Here is a 20,818-nt window from a genome sequence, read left to right on the forward strand (position 1 = left end):
GTTTTAAAGTCCTTGTTTGATAATTCCAATATCTGGGCCACCTCTGAGACTGGTGTATTGATTGTTTCTTCTTTTTATAATCAGTCATTTCTTCTTGCTTTTTTATATTTCACAGTAGTTTTTTATGTAATGTCAAATGTTGTGTATAAAGAGAATGGAGCCTATGATAAATAATGTTTATGTCCACAAAAATACGTGCCTCTTCTTTTGTCATGGCATTAGCATAGTTCCGTTGGGTCTGGTATTTGGCTTTTATTCCATATTTGAGCTATATATTATTCTTTTAAAATTTATGTTAAGTTCACTACAGGACCCTGTGTTTTTTGAGAGCAAGATTAGGATCTTTGTTTTTGTATGGTTTGTAGTTTCTGCTTAGTTCTCCTGATACACCTTTAGAATTCTGCATGCCTTGTTGACTTGTGCCTTAGGGAGGTATCTCTCAGTGCTTCTTTCTTTCTGCCAGACACAGATTGCCCTTCCTGGTACTCAGTTTAAGGTTTAGAGTACTCGTGAGATTTCTTTTCATTCTCCTGCTTTGCACTCAGACTTTATTCATATCTATGGGCCTGCACTTCAGCAGGCGTCTTATCTCTCCAGCCCTGCTTCTTGTCATTCTCATGAACAATAGATCGACACCTGTGGAAAATAGATGGCAAGTGGGTAGGATCCCCTGTGTCTAGAGTTCTCAGTGATTCTGAACTATCATGCATCCCCCAACTGGGTCTTTTGACATTTTTTTAAAGTGCAGTTATTTTCTTCTTATCAACTTTCTTCTCATACTACTCTGCCAAGAGTGATAGCCACTATTCATTTCTTCTCTCCTGTGAGAGACCTTTGACTTTCACAGTTTTTATTCATTGGATTCCCTTAGGAACTCTGCTCTGATGAATGTTGAAAAGTTCTTGTTGCTACAAAGGGATAGAATTCTCTGGCAATTTTCTACATCCTATGAGAAGAGGAAGTGATCAGCTACCATATACACACAGCTACAAATCTTAATATTCCTTTATACCAAATTTGACAATTCCCCTAGATAAAGTTGCTAGTAGTTGGCAGCTCATCTCTGCTCTGTCGTTTCTTAGTCTCTGATTCCCCTCTTGCCTTTATTCCTTACCCTTGTTTTTGAAGTAGTGGTTCCTCTTTTATTTCTGTTATTTCCTTAACTATTTAGCCAAAATTATCGAAATTATTCTTAAAAAATTAGAGTAGCACGTAATTTCTTAGGAGCTATACAATTCTACAAATTTCTTTACTATAGCTGCTTAATAGAAAAATAGTGAGTTTTAACAACTTAGATGTAAATTAATATGTTTGTGTTTTTTTGTCTCATTCATTGGTTTAAGAAAAAACACAGGATACTTTTTCCTAATATTACTTGATATATTATAGGACAGTCTCATTGGCTGGTAAGCTTCTATAGCTGCCAAGAGGTATGTATGTTTAATTTTAGTACTGTGCAACTTTGGTCTCTAACTCTTATTTCAGCTCTCATGTTTCAGCGTAGGATGTAACTGCAAATGACAGTGACACCCTGATTTCCACCTCAGGGTGAAGCCTGAGTGGAATGTGGATAAGTGAGCCATTTGGGCAGCGAGGAGAGCAGTAAAGCACACTTTTCTCATTACTTGTCTCCCAGGCTAAAATTAAACAGAATAAAATACTGCCAAATTTTAGTGATCTATGGTGGATCTGGTCTGTGTCAACTCAATATTAAACTAATTGCCCAGATATTTACATGTTAGAACTTGTGTGCTATTTTTAAAGGTTGGTATCTTGTGAATTGAGTATATGATGAAAATCTCTCTCTAAATTTAAAAGAACATTATCTCTAAATTGTAATTTCAACCAAATTGGTGTTAAATTAATAGATTACTCTCTTTTTATCATCTATAACATTCATAAATTTTAAGGCTGGCTATAAGTCATGAGGTCATTTTTGGTATAATGTAATCATATAACTTTTAGTTTGGTGAAGTATTTTTAACTTCTTAATTATAATAAGACCTTCAAGTTTAATTTTCCTTTTGAAAATATTTATTACTGTTTTTTCAGTTTTCTCTCTATAAAATCTCAAATAAAATGGTGTCCCAATCACATGTTGAGAATTTGTTTGAAAATTCATTGAACACATTTAGTTTTAGACATATCTGAAAAGACTTCTATAATAATTTGTACAATATGGAGGATATCTGTAATTTCTTAACATACTTGCATCTTGTCCAGTTTGCATGCATTTAAATTTGTATGCCCTTTTGTTTACTAGGTTTTTAAATTTTTTCATCATAATCAAAAAATATATAGTATATAATGTGACCTGTACTTAGATACATAATCTTAAAAAACATAATCCTGAATTATTCAAAAAATCAATATCTTTTTTCTTTCTTTACTGTTTTTACAATGTAACATTAGGTACGCACAAAAATAGGTAACATATATGTAAGTATTTAATTAAAATTATATAATGATATCATTTACTATTGGCTGAGAGGTTGGTCGTAAATTTATTTGCCTTTATGTATTCTTTCCTCGGGTGACCTATCTTTTTGAGTACTTTTCTGATCTTCTCTTTATCTTCACTCGTTTACAACTTCTTTTTTTGCTTAGTGTAGATTTAATTATCCAGTTTGGGGTTTATTGGGCCTCCTAGATTTAAAGTTTATTATCTTTCAACATTTCTGTAAAATACTCAGCCATTACCTTTTTTTAAAACCATATTGCCTCTTCCCCATTCTCTAATATCTTTCTCAAGTCCAATAAGACATATGCTATGCCTTCTCACTCAGACCTCTCTCTCTCTAGCTTCATTTTAAAAGTTTCATTATTTTTCAATCTGGGGTTACATTCTAAGCTATCTTGTTATGTATCTTCCATTTCCTTAATTCTCTCTTCAACTGCATCTAACGTGCTTTTTAACATGTTCAGTGAGTTTTTTTACTTCAACAATTTGTCATTTCTATGATTTTCATTTTTCTTTAAAATCTGTCTACTTGTTGCTGGTGCTTTCTCATAGTTTATCTTCATGATTTCATAAATTTGTTTTTAAATATTTTATACATAGCTGTTTTATATTCTGTATTCTAATACCTTCAATGCTTGAGAATCTAAATGTTTTATTCATTAATATTTTTGACTCTTATTAACAGTGGTTTGTTTTCTGCACTGCTTGCTGATTTTTTTGTTATGGGAAACATAAATGAAAGATCATAATTTGTAGATGTCACATAACAGTGAATTGGAGACTTTCTCAAAGAGACAACTTTTTTCCTGCTTTTTTCTAGTATCTACAGCTAAGGTCCCCAGCCTCTGGGCCATGGACCAGTTCCAGTCCATGGCCTGTTAGGAACTGGGCCACACAAAAGGAGGTGAGCAGCAGGCAAGCAAGCATTACCACCTGAGCTCTGCCTCCTGTCAGATCACTGGTGGCATTAGATTCTCATAGGAGTGCAAACCCTATTATGAAATGTGCATACAAGGGATCTAGATTTTGCATTCTCTTTATGAGAATTGAATTAATGCCTGATGATATGAGGTGGAACAGTTTCATCCTGAAACCATTCCTCCACCCCTGAAATCCGTGGAAAAATTGTCTTCCACAAAACCAGTTCCTGGTGCCAAAAAGATCGGAGACTGTTGGTCTTCACAAGAAAGTCTACGGCTCATCTATCTCTCTGTCCTGGTGTCCCAAGTTTCAGAATCCCAGTTACATTTTTTTTGTGTGTGGTGCGGGGGTGGACAAGAACTCATTTTTTAATGTTTCCTTTTCTAGCTGTAACTCGTTTCACAAATTTTCAGGAATCATTTTGGTGTTTACTTCCATATTTTAAAATAACATAGCTTTTCTTGTTTTTTTCCTGAATATTGATTTTGGAGCATTATTTATTGACTTCTTACTGTGGAAAATGATAATTGGCTATCTTTCACTTTCTCCAACCTTCATCACATGTTCTTATTTGCTTATATCCTAAATTTGATTGATTAAATTGTTCATTTAGTATTTCAGAATTTGTATCATTCCATGTATTAACACTATTCACGTCACAGTTGTGTTGTATCTTAATAGCTATTCTTTCCTTTATAACATTTGATTTCCTTGTGTTTAATAATTGTGTTTTGTTGTTACTAAGCTTTCTGTGTACCTGTGACTAATTCATTGTTGTAAGCCTTGGAATTCCCATCACTTTTCTCCGGAGTTAGATCTTTTGTCTTCTGGATCCAAAGTCTTCTTTCTTCATGTAATTCACTTTTCTTTTGGTGAATGTCTTCTTTATTGTTAGTAAATAATATGTATTATATATGGTACTTATGTGATATTAGTTATAGAACAAATTACAAGGGGTTCATTTGACAGAAGGAAATTCATAGTAATTTAAATCTAATTTTAATTTTATTTACATAGATTTTAGAAAGATCTTTTAACCCTTGAGATTGAATTATATATTCCTGAATTTAAATAAACCTTTTAAATTCTCTAGATCTTGTTCTATTAATTGCTTTAAAATCAAAAGGTCTTAGTAAACAACTTTTCATATTGGGGGAGAATTCTCTTTCTTACATAGTAACTTTTTTGGGAGAATGAGTTGTCATAAAATAAGAATACAATGCAAATTAAATCTTACAGTATATATTGTACTACTTTATTCTTGTTAGTCTGTGGAGATGACAGTCTTTGCTGTAATAGCTGTAATAGAGCTGCTAGAATTGTTTGAAAACTGGATATCATATTGGGAAAGTCCTATTTATTTATCTTAATATGGTATTTTTATGGCTTTATTCTGGGTATAAGTGATACTTGGGAAGTAGAAGAATTTAGGTCCTTATGAGAAATTTGCAACCTATGAAAGTAATAAACATATGTTAAAATAAATATTCTATATTAAATTGGATTTTCAGTTGACTTTAATTATGAATCCCATTTGGCAGTCATCTTGTGTTTAGCTTTTCTGTATCTTTCTTTTCTGACATCTGCTTGAGTGAATCATTGTCAACAGTACACATATTGGTCCTTGGGAGGGTACATTACTTTTGTTGTCTGAGCATGTTGCCTAGGGATTTATACTGGTTCTGGGCCTATGGGAAAAATAGAACTACATGGTAGAATAGGAGTATACATGGCAAATTTTGGTTATTTGAAGATTCTGTGGAAAGCTTTGAAAAAAGGATAAATTTCTTTTTCTCTTACATTTTCTCCTTCATTCTTTCATCTCTCTTTTTATATATCAGTTTTCATAGGACTTGTTATTATACTAATTTTCCTGGTTTAAATAATCTATAACATAATAGAACAAATGTACTATTTTCAGTTATCCTGAGAACCAGCTATGGTTTATTCTGATATATACTTTCTTAACCCCCTACCATCAGGCAGACATTTTTTCTTTCTTTCTTTTTTTTTAAAAATAGACTTATTTTAGGTTCAGGGATACAAGTGCATGTTTATAATATAGGTAAGCTTGTGTCATGGGGATTTGTTGTGCAGATTATCTCACCACCTGGGTACTAAAAAATAAACCAATAGTTATTTTTTTCTGATCCTCTCCCTTCTCCCACCCTTCACCCTCCACCCTCTGATAGACCCCAGTGTCTGTTTTTCCCCTCTGTGTGTCCATGTGTTCTCATCATTTAGCTGCCACTAATCAGTGAGAACATGTATTTTGTTTTCTGTTCCTGCATTAGTTTGCTAAGGATAATGGCCTCCAGCCTTATCCATGTTCCTGCAAAGGACATGATCTTGTTCTTTTTTATGGCTGCATAATATTCCATGGTATATATGTAACACACTTCCATTATCCAGTTTGCCATTGATAGGCATTTAGGTTGATTCCATGTCTTTGCTATTGTGAATAGTGCTGCAGTGAACATACGTGTGCATGTGTCCTTACGGTAGAATGATTTATATTGTTTTGGGTATGTACCTTGTAATGGGATGGCTGGGTTGAATTGTAGTTCTGTTTTTAGCTCTTTGAGGAATCGCCACACTATTTTCCACAATGGTTGAACTAATTTACACTTCCACCAACAGTGTATAAGTATTGCCTTTTCACCACAATCTCACCAACATCTGTCATTTTTTGCCTTTTTAATAACAGCTGTTCTATCTGGTGTGAGATGGTATCTCATTGTGGTTTTGATTTGCATTTCTCTAATGATCAATGATCTTGAGCTTTTTTTCATATGCTGGTTGGCCATATGTATGTCTTCTTTTGTAAAGTGTCTGTTCATGTCCTTTGCCCACTTTTTAATGGGCTTGCTTTTTTTTCTTGTAGATTTGTTTATGTTCCTTATAGATGTTGGATATTAGACCTTGGTCAGAAGCAGAGTTTGCAAAAATTTTCTCCCATTTTGGCATTTTCTCCCATGCCATTCTCATCATGGCATCATCATCATGAAATGTTTGCCTGTTCCTGTGTCCACAATGGTTGTCTACATTGTCTTCCAGGATTTTTATAGTTTTTGGTTTTTATTTAAGTCTTTGATCTATCTTAGGTTGACTTTTGTATACAGTCTAAGGAAGAGGTCCAGTTTCAATTATTTGCTTATGGGTAGCCAATTCCAGCACCATTTATTGCATAGGGAATCATTTTCCCCATTGCCTGTTTTTGTCAGGTTTGTTGAAGATAAGATAGTTGTAGGTGTGTAGTCTTATTTCTTGGCTGTCTGTTCTGTTCCATTGGTTTATGTGTCTGTTTTTGTAAAGTTGTCATGCTGTTTTGGTTACTATAGTCTTGTAGTATAGATTGAAGTTGGGTAATGTGATGCTTCCAGCTTTGTTCTTTTAGCTTAGGATTGCCTTGACTACTCAAGCTCTTTTTTCATTTTATATGAATTTTAAAATAGTTTTTTCTAGTTCTGTGAAGAATGTCATTGATAGTTTGATAGGAACAGCATTGAATTTGTAAATTGCTTTGGACAGAATGGCCCTTTTAACGATACTGATTCTTCCTGTCCATGAGAATGGAATGTTTTTCCATTTGTTTCTGTCATCTCTTTGAGCATGTTTTGTAGTTCTCATTGTAGGGCTCTTTCACCTCCCTGGTTAACTGTCTTCCTAAGTATTTGATTCTTCTTTTGGCAAATGTGAATGGATTGCATTCCTGATTTGGCTCCCAATTTGACAGTTGTTAGTGTATAGAAATGCTAATGATTTTTGTATGTTGAATTTGTATCCTAAGACTTCACTGAAGTTCTTTATCAGCTTAAGGAGCTTTTAGGCCAAAACTATGGGATTTTCTAGATATATATTTTCATGTTGTCTGCAAAGATAGTTTGGCTTCCTCTCTTCCTATCTGGGTGGGCTTTATTTCTTTCTCTTTCCTGATTGCTCTGGCCAGGACTTCCAGTACTGTGTCTAATAGGAGTGGTGAGAGAGGGCATCTTGTTTGGTGCCAGTTTTCAAGGGGAATGCAACAGCTTTTCCCTATTCAGTATGATGGCATACTTCCTATATGCTACAGGTATAGCTGATAACAAAATTGACAAATATCCCTTCCTTTATGTTTCATATATCCTAGTGGAGCTAATAATATTTGTATTAAAAATATATGTACAATTACAGAAACTTATATAGAGATGTATATAACCTGCACATAAATTGAGAATTGTATATTCTGCTTTAGGTAAGTTCTATTTGAACTACTTTTCATCAGAAAGGGACAAAAAATAGGTTAGTTAGTAGGTTGGAATTGCAACCTGTTACACTTCAGCTTTGTGTTTTATGTCAGAATATTGGCCTGCATTTAATCTAGGCTGCTCTTTTTCTTTGCTTTTGAACATTAAAAATTGTAATTTTTAATGATTTATTGAATGATTATAATAATTTATTTCAAATCATGAATCAATTTTTTAATATAATGAAAAAGTTATTTAGGAATATTTTACCTAACGTATTCCATTTTCAGGGCCGATATAAAAATTGTTCTTTGCCTAAAAAGTTGAGCTTATTATTATATTTTATGGACAAATGCACTTTTAATGAGATGTAATTCACTTTCCATACAATTATTTTATATTGTGTGATTCAGTGGTTTATAGTATATTCACCAGGTTCTACAATTGTTTTCTAATTTCAGAGTATTTTTATCACTCTCAAACTACATACCTCTTAGCAGTTATTTCTACTCTCCCCTCTCACAGACCCTGGTAACCACAAATCTACTTTTTGTCTCTATGTTTTTGCCTCTTGCGGCAATTTCATATAAGTGGAATTCTAAAATATATGTTTTCTTGGTCAGGCTTATTTCACTTAATGTTTCGAGATTCATCAATGCTGTAGCATGTATCAGTACTTCATTTCTTTTTATGGATGAATACTTTTCCATTGTATGGAAATACCACATTTTGTTTATTCATCAACTCATGGAAATTTATATTGATTTCACTTTTTGGCTGTTATAAATTATGCTGATATGAGCATGTGAATACACGTTTTTGTGTGGACATAAGTTTTCGGTGTCCACATTTCCTCAAAAAGACATATAGTTACCATATGACCCAGTTATGCCATAGTATTTTCCAAAGTGGGTGTACCAGTTTACATTCCTACCAGCAGTGTAGCAGGGTTTGCATTCCTCCACATCCTTTCCAACGCTTGTTACTGTTTGTCTATTATGTCACAGCTATCCTACATGGTGTAAAGTGATAAATAGCTTATTGTTTTTTATGAGGAATTATATAACAATTTAAAAATCTTATCTTCTAGGTGCTGTACTTCTTTGCAGTATACAAGGACTAGCAGTTAATATTGACCCAATCTTATATACATGGCTCATCTATCAGCCTCAGAAACGAACAAGTAGACATATGCAACAGGTAAGAGATTTTTAAATAGTTTTTTCTCTTAACAAATATTTTTCTTATTCATTTAGTAGAATTATATATGTCTTTTGATTGATTCTTTTTTAACAAATGTACCAGATTTCCTTTGTCTCTCCACTTTTCCCCTTTCAAACAATTCCGTTCCCTTATTTTTGCATGAGAAATTGCATGTCATTATAAAGTTTCTTTGACTACTAAAGGGGCTTTCTGTACAATGGCTTATAAAACAGAAACTAGTTTAGGAGTCCTATTTCACCAGTCTTCATTCTTTCATAGTGCCTACATGTCCATTCTCATGGTGTGCAATACATAAGAATTGCTCAATAAAAGAATTGGCATTTTTGTTTGTTTGTTTGTTTTGTTTTGAGACACAGTTTCACTCTGCCTCCCAGGCTGAAGTGCAGTGGCGTGATCTTGGCCCACTCCCTGGTTCAAGTGATTTTCTTGGGACCACCTCCCAAGTTCAAGTGATTCTCATGCCTCAACCTCCTGAGTAGCTGGGATTATGGGCATATACCATCGTACCCAGCTAATTTTTGTATTTTTAGTAGAGATGAGGTTTCACCTGTTGGCCAGGCTGGTCTCAAACTCCTGACCTCAAGAGATGTGCCCGCCTCGGCCTCCCAAAGTGCTGAAATTGCAGGTGTGAGCCACGGCTCCTGGCCAGCTTTTATTTTTATCTCTACCTTTCCTTGTCATATTTAGGTTTTTTCAAAAAACATGCATTGAATACCTAATTCTTGGATTGGGATGATTGGTGCAAAAAAGGTTGGAATATATGTTTGTTTAAAAAGGTATGAATTACAAAGTAGTAAGTAGACAATTATAGTTTCTAGAATACTTAAACATAAATCTGACAGTTTTGTTATTTTCATTTTAAAGATGAAGAAACTGATGTTTATTGAGATTCATTTATGTATAGTCAAACAGCTGTAAGTAAATGACAGAACTAAGAATTTTTGAGGCCAAATTTGTGCTTTATTGAATTATAATTTCCCATCAACTTAAGTATAATTTTGCAATATCCTATATGGAATAGCTTTGTATCCTTTTTCTGAAGTAACTTCAAGCTAGTTGATTGGAGAAGAATACACAATTTTATAATTATATAAGAATTAAAAAGTTTAACAAAAAATACTCTCTAAGGAGCACGTTTGAAAGGTTTTTCTTCACTTTGTCCTAATTTTATTTGAAACTTCTGCCATACCTGTCCCCATTTTTCCTTTCAATGAGTAGTTACAGAATGTAAGGCAGTATGCTATACACCATGGCCACAGAAATAAAAGTCATAGGTGAGAATATCCCTCCCTCTGAGAGTATGTAGTGTATTTGAGAATCTTAAGGGATATAGTAATGCCATTTTTAGTAATTACTATGTATATGTATGTCCAGGATTATGTGAAAACAAAAAAGAGGAATAGTTCTCACAAGCAGGGTAGTGTGTGAAAAGGAGGAATTAACAACTAAGCTGAGTATCTAGGAGTGAGCCAGACAGGGAAGGTTGTTTTAGACTGAACTGTTTGAGCAAAGGCAAAGAAGATGCAAAAGCATGGCAAGAAAGACTTCAGTGGTTCCAGAATGGAGTGAAGTATTCTTGTAGAGACTGGGAGAAATTGGAAATCAATTTCTGAAAAAAAATTTGTAGTCCTAGGTATTTGAGACTTCATTTTGAAGGGTAAAGAGGAGCTATAGGAAACTGGTATTAACAGAGCTGGATTTTAGAAAGTTTACTCTAGCAGAATATAGAGAATGAGTGCTACAGAAGTTAGACTAATGGCAGTAACCAGTCTGGAAAAATTTTCTTTGTAAATTCTTGATTGGTTATTCTCTAAGTAATACAATTATTTCCAGTGTACCATAGATATCCCTGAAGGTCAAGTAGAGTGTTCTAGCAGCTTAAATAAATTAGACATTCATTTAATTGATACCAAGCATATTCAAATATTTTGATTTTTAACTTTTTAAAAAATTACAACTTTTAAAATGAATATGCAATCACGTGCCCCTTAATGATGGGGATACATTCTGAGAAATGCATCATTAGGCAATTTTGTTGTTGTGCAAACATCATAGAGTATACTTACACAAACCTAGATGGTATGGCCTGCTAGACGTTTGGGTTATAACCCATCTCTGGTATAGCCTATTGCTCCTAGGGTACAAACCTATACAGAGTATTACTGTACTGAATACCTTAGGCAGTTGTAACACAAAGGTAAGTATTTGTATGTCTAAACATAGAAAAGGTATAGTAAAAATGTGGTGTTATAATCTTATGGAACCACCATCATGTATGCAATTCATTGTTGACTGAAACATAGTTATGTGGCACATAATTATATGTATATTTTTCTAATTCAGAAACAATGCTCTATTTAGAAGCTAAACTACTTGCAATACCAATACTTTGGGAGGCAAGGTGGGAGAATTGCTTGAGCCCAGGAGTTCAAGACCAGCCCGGGGAACATAGCTAGACTCTGTTTTTACAGAAAATAAAAATTAGGTCTGCGTGGTGGTGCAGGCCTGTAGTCCCAGCTACACTGGAGGCTAAAGCAGGAGGATTATTTGTGCCTGGGAGGTGGAGGCTGCAGTGAACAATGATCACACCAGTATACTCCAGCCTGGGCAAAAGGTTGAGACCCCCATCTCTAAACATAATAAAAATAAAAGGTAAACTAACAAATACCATAATCCTACTCATTCAGAGTTACAAATAATGTTGGAGTATATGTCTCCATAGCTAAATCTTTGCATTCATCTTTATTCACTTAGAATATATTTTTACAAGTGTAATTAGTAGCACTAGGCAAGTATTTTGCATTATAGAAACATATTTTAAGACTTTTGTTATATCACCAAATTGCTTCCAAAATTGGTATACAGTTTGCATTTTCTTTTTCCTTTTTCTTTCTTTTTTTTTTTTTCCACACAGGGTCTTGCTCTGTTGCCCAGGCTGAAATGCAGTGCTGTGATCACAGGTCACTGCAGCCTTGACTTTGTGGGTTCAAGTGATCCTCTTTTCTAAGCCTCCTGAGTAGTGGGGACCACAGACACACACCACCATGCCTGGCTAATTAAAAAATATATATATTTTTTTGTAGAGGTGGTGTCTCACCAAATTGCCCCAGCTGGTCTGAAACTCCTAGGCTCAAGTGGTCTACCCACCTAAGCCTCCCAAAGTGCTGAGATTACAGGCATGAGCCCCATATCCAGCCCAGTTTACATTTTCAACAGCAATTGATAGCATTATTATTTTACTACAGTTTGGCGTACTTAAAAATATACTTTAAAAATGTCCTTATTCTACTATTTTCCTCTTGAATGTTCCCCCCACCTCACCCCACCATGGAAAATTGAGAGAATTGCATAGTAGAGCAATATGTTTCCATACCCAGGTTCAATAATTATCAAGTCATGACCACTCATCTTTACTCTTAAAATCTGTTAAGTGAAAAAAAATGCCGATATACAGTATTGGTGAAAATGTAGAGAATGATTACTGTTGTTGTGAGTGAAAACTTGATAAATTTGTCAGTATCTAATAAAATTGAAAATTTGTGAACTTATAACCCCAAACTTGTACTTCTTGATGCAGGTACGCTCTTAGAGTGAAATTCATGTAACTAAGGAATAGTGTGTAAGACTGCTGTTGCATATTCTTTACAATAATGTGAAAATTTGAAAACTTAAATGAAAATTTGTAAGAAGGTTGATGAAGTATAAAATATTCACATGATATAACATTTATTAAAAATTATACAATAGACCTTAGTATGGACATCTCAAATTATATTTGATGCAAAAGCCATTTCGCAATATGAGAGCACTTACCTATATTTTTCTAAAACTGCCCTTAATGTGTATGTGTATGTGTGTCTGTAAGTGAATACAGGTATAAAAATTAAGTTGAAGGATTTGTACTAATATCATAATAATGGTTGACTCTGGGAGGAAAGGACAATAGGTTGGCAGTCAAAGGGGATTTTAGTTTTATCTAGAATACTTTTTTTAAAAAAGCAAATATGATAAACTGTTAATAGCCATTAATTATTGGTTATAATAGGTATGTTTTATTCTTTGTAACCTTCTAGTATTATTTTAATTTGTTAAATTAATAATTAGTGAAAGATGGTTACCTTTTATATGATGCAGCTATGACAAGCTTTAGGTATTTTGGGTTATGGGACAGTTTTGAGTTAAAGATAGAACAGCTCTGAGACTAGAGTGCAACTGAAATTTGAGGAGAGCTACAGTACCAGAAGGAAAAAGAATATAAGCAGGGTAATAGGAGGTTGTTAAAAATAAATACTGCTTATTTCGATGTTTTTGACCAAGGTAGCCATATTTCTAGAATAGTGGAGGAAATCACTGGTCTTACTCCTTATTTGGTATCACTTAATGCCTGACATGCAGCATCTTTATTAGCAGTCATTCAACAAATGTAAGTATTTTGTATACAGCTGTGTACAGGGCATACAAGAGCCTTACTCTTGTGTTAGAAAGTAGTTTTGTTTGGCCTTTTAATTCTTGCCTGGGTGAAAATACACTCAGAATTGGCTGGGCACAGTGGCTCACACTTGTAATCCCAGCACTTTGGGAAGCCAAGGCGGGTGGATCATGAGGTCAGGAGTTCAAGATCAGCCTGGCCAAGATGGTGAAACCCTATCCCTAATAAAAATACAAAAATTAGCTGGGCACGGTGGCAGGCGCCTGTAATCCCAGCTACTCAGGAGGCTGAGGCAGGAGAATCGCTTGAACCCGGAGGGCAGAGGTTGCAGTGAACCAAGATTGCACCACTGCACTCCAGCCTGGGTGACAGAGTGAGACTCTGTCTCAAAAAGAAAAAAAAATACACCCAGAGTTTTAGCTACCCAAAGGTATTTTTTGTTTGTTGTTTAGTATTACCAGTACCATGAACTGGATCTATAAAATTTTACATGGATTTTTAACTTTGTGCTTTTATTAGTTGCATCTTTCGGCTATTGTGCTTGAATTTACACTGTATAGCACATAAATTTCCTCTAGTTACTCATTCTATGGTTGACCCTAGAAACAAACAACACGAGGGCTAGGGACACCAACTCCCTGCTTGGTCAAAAACTCATGTATACCTTTTGAGTTCCCCCAAACTTAACTAATAGCCTACTGTTGATCAGAGGCCTTAACGATAACATAAATAGTTAATTAACACATATTTTGTATATTATATGCATTATATGTGGTATTGTTACAATAAAGTAAACTAGAGAAAAGAAAATGTTATTAAGAAAACCATAAGGAAGACAAAATACTATATAGGACGAAAGTAGATCATTCCTGAAGGTCTTCATGTTGAACAGTAGGCTGAGGAGGAGGAAGAGGATGGGTTCGTCTTGTCTCAGAAGTGGCAGAGGTGGAAAAAAATCCACATGTAAGTGAACTAAGTGAACTTATGTGGTTCAAACTTATGTATTCAAGGGCCAGCTGTATATTAATTTTAATCCTGAACTTGGTTATAACTTTTTAGAGTTTGGATTGTATTCCAAATATAAATGGGCAGAAATTCAAGGGATTATGGAGTCACTAAATATTAGAGTATAAAGAGGTTTTCCAGTAACCATCTCCACCCCCTCTTATTTTTTAGATGAGGAAATTTAAATGCATCAAGACTTAACAATATGTGGAGCATTTCTCATCTAGATCTTAAAAATGATTTCCAATTTAGATTTGTGTATTATCAGTTTGACTAAATACCAAATATAAAAGCAGGTACTCTATGTTATGATGCTTCCGATAATTTATTTAATCTTTTCCTTTTCTCATTTTCGATGTTTTTTTTTTTTTTTTTGAGATCGAGTCTCACTCTTGTCGCCCAGGCTGTAGTACAGTGGCGTGATCTCGGCTCACTGCAAGCTCTGCTTCCCGGGTTCACGCCATTCTCCTGCCTCAGCCTCCCAAGTAGCTGGTACTACAGGCGCCTGCCACCACGCCCGGCTAATTTTTTGTATTTTCAGTAGAGATGGGATTTCACCGTGTTGACCAGGATGGTCTCGATCTCCTGACCTCGTGATCCGGCCGCCTTGGCCTCCCAAGTGCTGGGATTATAGGCATGAGCCACTGCGCCTGGCCTCTAATTTCTTTTCCTTTTTTTTTTTACTCAGTGTGACTAGCAACTTGTAAAATAATATGCCCTTTTCCATGTTTCAGAACATGATTGATTTTATTACATAGTTATATAATAAACAAGTTTTCATTGAAATACTTTTTCATAATGTAAATTATATTGAGTATTTTAAGTTGGGTGAGGCTTAAGGTTGGATCTATAAAACTTTGGTTGTAGTATCGAAGATAACCTTAGACTACACTGCAGCCTGACCAACCACCGCCAGATTTACCATCTGATACAGCTGTGTTACAGTTATCATCTGTTGTTTCCCAAGCTACAATTTCCTTCTCAAACTGTGGCTAAAACCCAACATTTGATGATTGTTTTCCACCCACTTCAACATTGATCTTTGATCCTATGGCAAACTTAAAAGTGCCTTTTTTTTTGCCAATAATATGACAAAATTGTATTGGGCATCATCAGCAGTAACATCAGACTTTATTTCAGTGAATAAAGATGAAACAGCTGCTTTACTGTCCAGCTCAGCCCGCATGCATTCAATAGAGGTTCATAATATTTTCCAGCTTTCTCTAAGTAGATATTTTTCTCTGCTTTCTGAATATGCTATGGATATCTTTTGTCAGACAAAATATAGAGATTTTCAGTATTCTTCAAAAAAGTTGGAGTATCCATATTAACATGTACACAATCAGTTTGTAAAAGTATGTTTCTAAAAATGCCATTTTATAAGGATAACTTTATAAGGATACTTTTCCATTTTTTTGAGAACATAATTTTCAAAGTGAATTTAAATTTTATCTTGCTCTTTCCATATTATTTTAATACTTCTTACTAAAACTTAAGTTTTCTGGGTACTTACAGGCTCTTTGGTTTTCACTCAGAATTTTAATCTAAAATTTAAGTGGATAAGCATTGCTCTGTGTTTGTGTGTGTGTGTGAGAGAAAGAGAGAGAAAAGTCGGGGTGCAGGGACAGATGAAGGAGGGAGAGATTAATTGATTTAAAATAATGAAGTCTCAGCCCCAACTTGTGAAGTAGTGTCCTCAGTATTGCCATGTTTAACCTTTACTGCTTAAGAAATAGTTAAAAACTAAAAACTAAAAAGTTTTTCATTTTGGCTCTTTCCAGCAGCCTGTGGTAGCTATTCCTCTTGTTATGCCAGTTTGTAGAAGGAAAGAGGATGAGGTGTCTATTGGAAGTGCACCCTTGGCAAAGCAGCAATCATATCAGGCCTCTGAATATGCCAGCAGCCCTATAAAAACAAAAACGGTAACAGGTATGTGTCAAGTACTGTAAAGGGACTATGATTTTACTCCACTTCTAAGCTAGCAAGTTAGCATCCACAATTTCATGGATGCTGGCCAAAGACATGAGACTCCTCAGCTGGAGACAAAGAACTTTATTATCCACAACGTTAGCAATAATCACAGTATTAGCATTTTCTTGTGTTAGTGCCCTGAGCCCAGTTTCCATAAGGTGACATGAAAGGGGCCAGGAATTCTGAATTTAGGGAACCTGAACCTTTTATAATGGATAGAAAGCGTGCCTGCCCTTTCCTCCAGAGGGAGGCGCTGTGTCTCCTTTGCGAGGGTGTAAGCACACTTGCCCTTTGCTCAGAAGCAGGATCATATTTCTGTCTTCTGAGGCTATTCGCTATACAAATATCCTTTAAAACACAGTAGGGAACAAAGACAATCACTACCTCTACTTAAGAGACCCATGGAGAATTGTCTCTCAATAGTATGTTCCTTCAAGTGAATTCTTGAAAACCACAGTACACCTTAATCATCTTTCTTCCCCTTTCTCTCATATTCTCTGCTAGATCTTCTATGCAAATATAAAGTATGTGATCACAGATTTTGAAATGCATCTGTATATGCGTGGAAAAGTTTATATGTAAACTCATACCAATCACATATCAATTCATAAATGATACCAGTTGATCTGATAATTATTTTGCCTTCTTTATTATACTTTATGTTTTTATAAGAAATTAATTTGTAATGAGGGAAAATAAATAACAAAAGCTAAAAACGTAATTTCTCATCATTATTTATAAAATATGAAAACATAACACATTGTTTTTTATTTTAAATTATTAATATGAACTATGGTTCTTTTCTTTAGAATTAAGGATAATTGCATTTTATGTCTTTGGTGTTCCCCCATCTTTAGAACCATCAGATATCCTATAGGTATTTTTCTTATAGATAAGGACATTATTATTTCACCAAATGTATATTCTCACTCAAGCTTGCATAAAAATTAATAAGCATCCAGCTAATGCTTGTGATTGCCCTGTTTGGTGACTGTGAGCAGTCACCAAAGGTAAAAGGCCTTGAGTTGAATATAACATTTATTGTTTATGAATTCTATTTCTTCCCCCTTGGGTGCCCACTATTTTTAATTCTCTGGTGAACTTGGCAGTGGTACTCTCTCTTTTCTTGATAATACTCTTTGCTAAACATTTTCTTTACTTAGAATTATGTTTTAACACTTTATTTTTAATTAAAGGATACAATCTTCTTTTTTAGATTAAAAATATATTTTATGATTTCTTAGAGTATGTACATACATCTAAATGTAGTTATCAATCACTGTTTTAATTATTATTTATATTGCTTCATAAATTGTAACGAGTTTGTTAAGGTATTCATAGTCTTTTGCACATCTGCCTACCTTTTTTGGTTGTTGGTTTTTGTTTGTTTTTTAACTAAGCCATTTTCAGTAGCATTAGGTATAAATCGGTAGCATTAGGTATAATCACATTGTTGTAAAATACACAATTTATTTTTTAACTACATATTACAGTGGAGAAATGTTAATTTTATTTCTGAGTTCTCATTAAAATTATTTTTTAAATTTATATCATCACAACCTATGGTCCAATGTTGATTTTAAGTTCATCCCCAACAAGTTATATGGTGATTTTGACACATGAATAACAAGACCTGCTGATACTGCACTGGGTTTGATTTTGCTTTTTAATTATTCAGTTAGAAGCAGACCTTTTCCTCTTCCAAATTCAGCCAATGTTAAGTGGCTAGCTGCAGGGGGACATATGTTTAGGGCTGGGGATGTGTTAACAACAGAATGCCACTATTTCAATGATATAGTCACATAGGGTGGACTAAGCCAGAATAAAGACTTGCTGCTCCACATGAAGATAATCGATTTTCACAAAATTCTAAATAATCTTCCAGAGAATCTGTATATTCTTCAAAACAACGAAACCCCTAAAAGCTATGACATTTGTTTACCCTAGGTTTTGAAATGTTATAAACCTTAATTTGGAATTATTCATGAAGATTTCTGGAATGGAGATGAAAACTTAAAAAGCAGAATACTCCATAAATGATACTTAAAAGATATAACCCATTTTATCTTACATGTTTATATATTACTTCTCATGTCAACATAGTAAGTACAGAGTTAAAATAATAGAAGCCTTTTAAATTTAAGACACCTTGACTATTGCTAAGATAATAATAAATGAAGACGTGTGATAATGTTGTAGATTTGGTAGATAATGCTATAAATTCAAAGTATAGAACTTTAGCTTCTGGCCATGATAGACTAACAGGGTTTAGATTTATATTCCTGCTGTAAACAACTAACAAACTGGATAAAATATATGGGTAAAATTCCCCAGTTTCTGGACATTGGATAACAGGCAGTGCAGGAGTGTGATTCCTCATAGAAAGGAAACAAAGGTGAGCCCTAGGATTTCCCTAGCTTTCTGCCTCAAGGCACGTTTCAGAATACAGAGTAGAATAGGACATCTTAAACTGAGCTCAGCAGTCTTTCTGAGTTGTAGAGACAGGAACTGAAGTTTAGGGAGGCAGAAATGACTAGAAATTATAGAATAAAATTCCAGAGATGGAGAAAGTTATGCAGAAAAAGAGCCCCTGGGGCGATGAGACCTCACAGGGTTTGGCAAAGAATAACCTTGGAGCTGTGATCTTAATGATTCCCACCCTTACACAGGGCAGAAGGCATTGAAGTTCCTACTGTCCATCGCATACCATTCTCATTGGTTATTTAGGACATTCAGTAGAGACCAGAAGGGCTAGGCCTTAGCTGTGGGGCTAAACTATTTATAAAGACTACCCTAGACTCACCTTAAACAAACTTGTAAATCAGCCTCTGAAGGAAACAAAATAGCAAGTAACTGTTACTATTAAAAGGAATACAATACTGTTGTAGCCCAACATCATTAAAAGGAATACAATAAGATGGAGACATACAACTTAAATATAACAGTGCCAAATATTCAATAAAAATATTACTAGAGGTGCAAAGGAGTGAGAACTACCAACAGGAGAGAAACTAGCCAATAGAAATAGGCTGAGAAATGACACAGATGATAGAATTAGCAGGTATATTAAATACCTATATGTTAAAACAGGTATCATAACTATGTTCAGATATTTACAAGAAGTTGCATACATTGAGGAGAGAAATGGAAAATATATAAAAGAACCAAACTCAATTCTAGAGATGAAAAACAAAATATCTGAAATAAAAATTTAGTGGAATTAGATGTAGAGTAGTAGATATTGCAAGAAAAAGAGATTAATTAACTTGAAGACGTGATGGAAACATGCCAAAATGAAGCACAAAGAGAATAAAGGAAAATAAATGTACAGAGCCTTGTTGAACCATGGGATGATAATTAATTATGGTTGTGAGGGTAGGGCTCACTGAAAGTTCATATTTGACCAGATACTTGAAACAGGCGAGGAAGTGAGCCATGTGGATATCTGTGGATAAATGATTTGGAATTATCTATGTATCTATATCTATATCTATATAGGAATAAATGATATACTGTAACCCTTTCATTTTATAAGTAAGACTATTGAGTCACAAAGAGGTCAAGAAACTTATTCAAGGTTAAAAAGATATTTAATGAGACTTTTTAAAAACTGAAATTGCCAGAGTATAGGAAGAGATAAAGCAACTTATCCAAGGTTAAAAAGATATTTAATGAGACTTTTTAAAAATTGAAATTGCCAGAGTATAGGCACTTCATGATTATTTCCTTCTTTCGCTCTGAATATTTCCTTCTTTCTTTCTTTCATGGCATAGGCAGTCCTGCAAATCAGGTCTATGCAAATTTTGTCATCTACTATTTCATCTCTAATACCTAATATATAGCCAGCCAACTTCAGTGCCCTTTTTATTTTTTTGCTAAGGAATTACTCTAAATTTGCAGCCCTGTCCCGTAGCACTAAGATAGTGAAAGATTTTGCATCAGAGTTACCAAGATGGATACTACTGGGAAACACCTTTTATGATCGTGTTTCATAATGGCATTGATAGTTCCACCTTTCTTTATTTGAGTGCCACTCACTGGTGCACAGTTAAGTTCCTGGATGAGACTCAAAAGTGAAACACTACTGTTGGTATATACTTCTTGGCCTTGATATAGCCTTAAATATATTCCAGAATGCTGAGGCTTCTACCAAAATAAAAAATATATATATGATCCTTCAGATGTTTCAATTTTTATCAAGCATATGGAAAATCTATCTCTTATGCCTAGGTCTTCAAGAGAAGTAAATATGAAAAATCTTGAAATCTTAAAAAATAAATTGTTTATATTACAGATAATAAAAGGCTTTAGATTATTGTTATTTGTTTTTAAAGAACCTGTCTTTGGAGTATGATCTTTGGTTATTGAGTAGAATATTTTTTCTTTCTTTCTTTCTTCCTTTCTTTCTTTCTTTCTTTCTTTCTTTCTTTCTTTCTTTCTTTCTTTCTTTCTTTCTTTCTTTCTTTCTTTCTCTCTCTCTCTCTCTCTTTCTTTCTTTCTTTCTTTTTCCTTCCTTCCTTTCTCCTTCCTTCCTTCCTTCCTTCCTTCCTTCCTTCCTTCCTTCCTTCCTTCCTTCCTTCC

At 34.3% G+C, this 20,818-nt stretch overlaps 1 protein-coding gene across 1 annotated transcript in view; it reads left to right on the forward strand.

The window, feature by feature from the left end:
- The window catches only part of VPS13B (vacuolar protein sorting 13 homolog B), an 858,817-nt gene that overhangs the window by 317,054 nt on the left and 520,945 nt on the right, over positions 1 to 20,818 (forward strand). The window contains exons 18-19 of the mRNA XM_025394335.1: positions 8,699 to 8,808; positions 16,048 to 16,195. Of these exons, the coding sequence (XP_025250120.1) occupies positions 8,699 to 8,808; positions 16,048 to 16,195 (258 nt within the window). The remainder of the gene's footprint in view (positions 1 to 8,698; positions 8,809 to 16,047; positions 16,196 to 20,818) is intronic.

This window comes from Theropithecus gelada, chromosome 8 (genome assembly GCF_003255815.1).
Source record: "Theropithecus gelada isolate Dixy chromosome 8, Tgel_1.0, whole genome shotgun sequence".
Taxonomy (NCBI): Eukaryota; Metazoa; Chordata; class Mammalia; order Primates; family Cercopithecidae; genus Theropithecus; species Theropithecus gelada.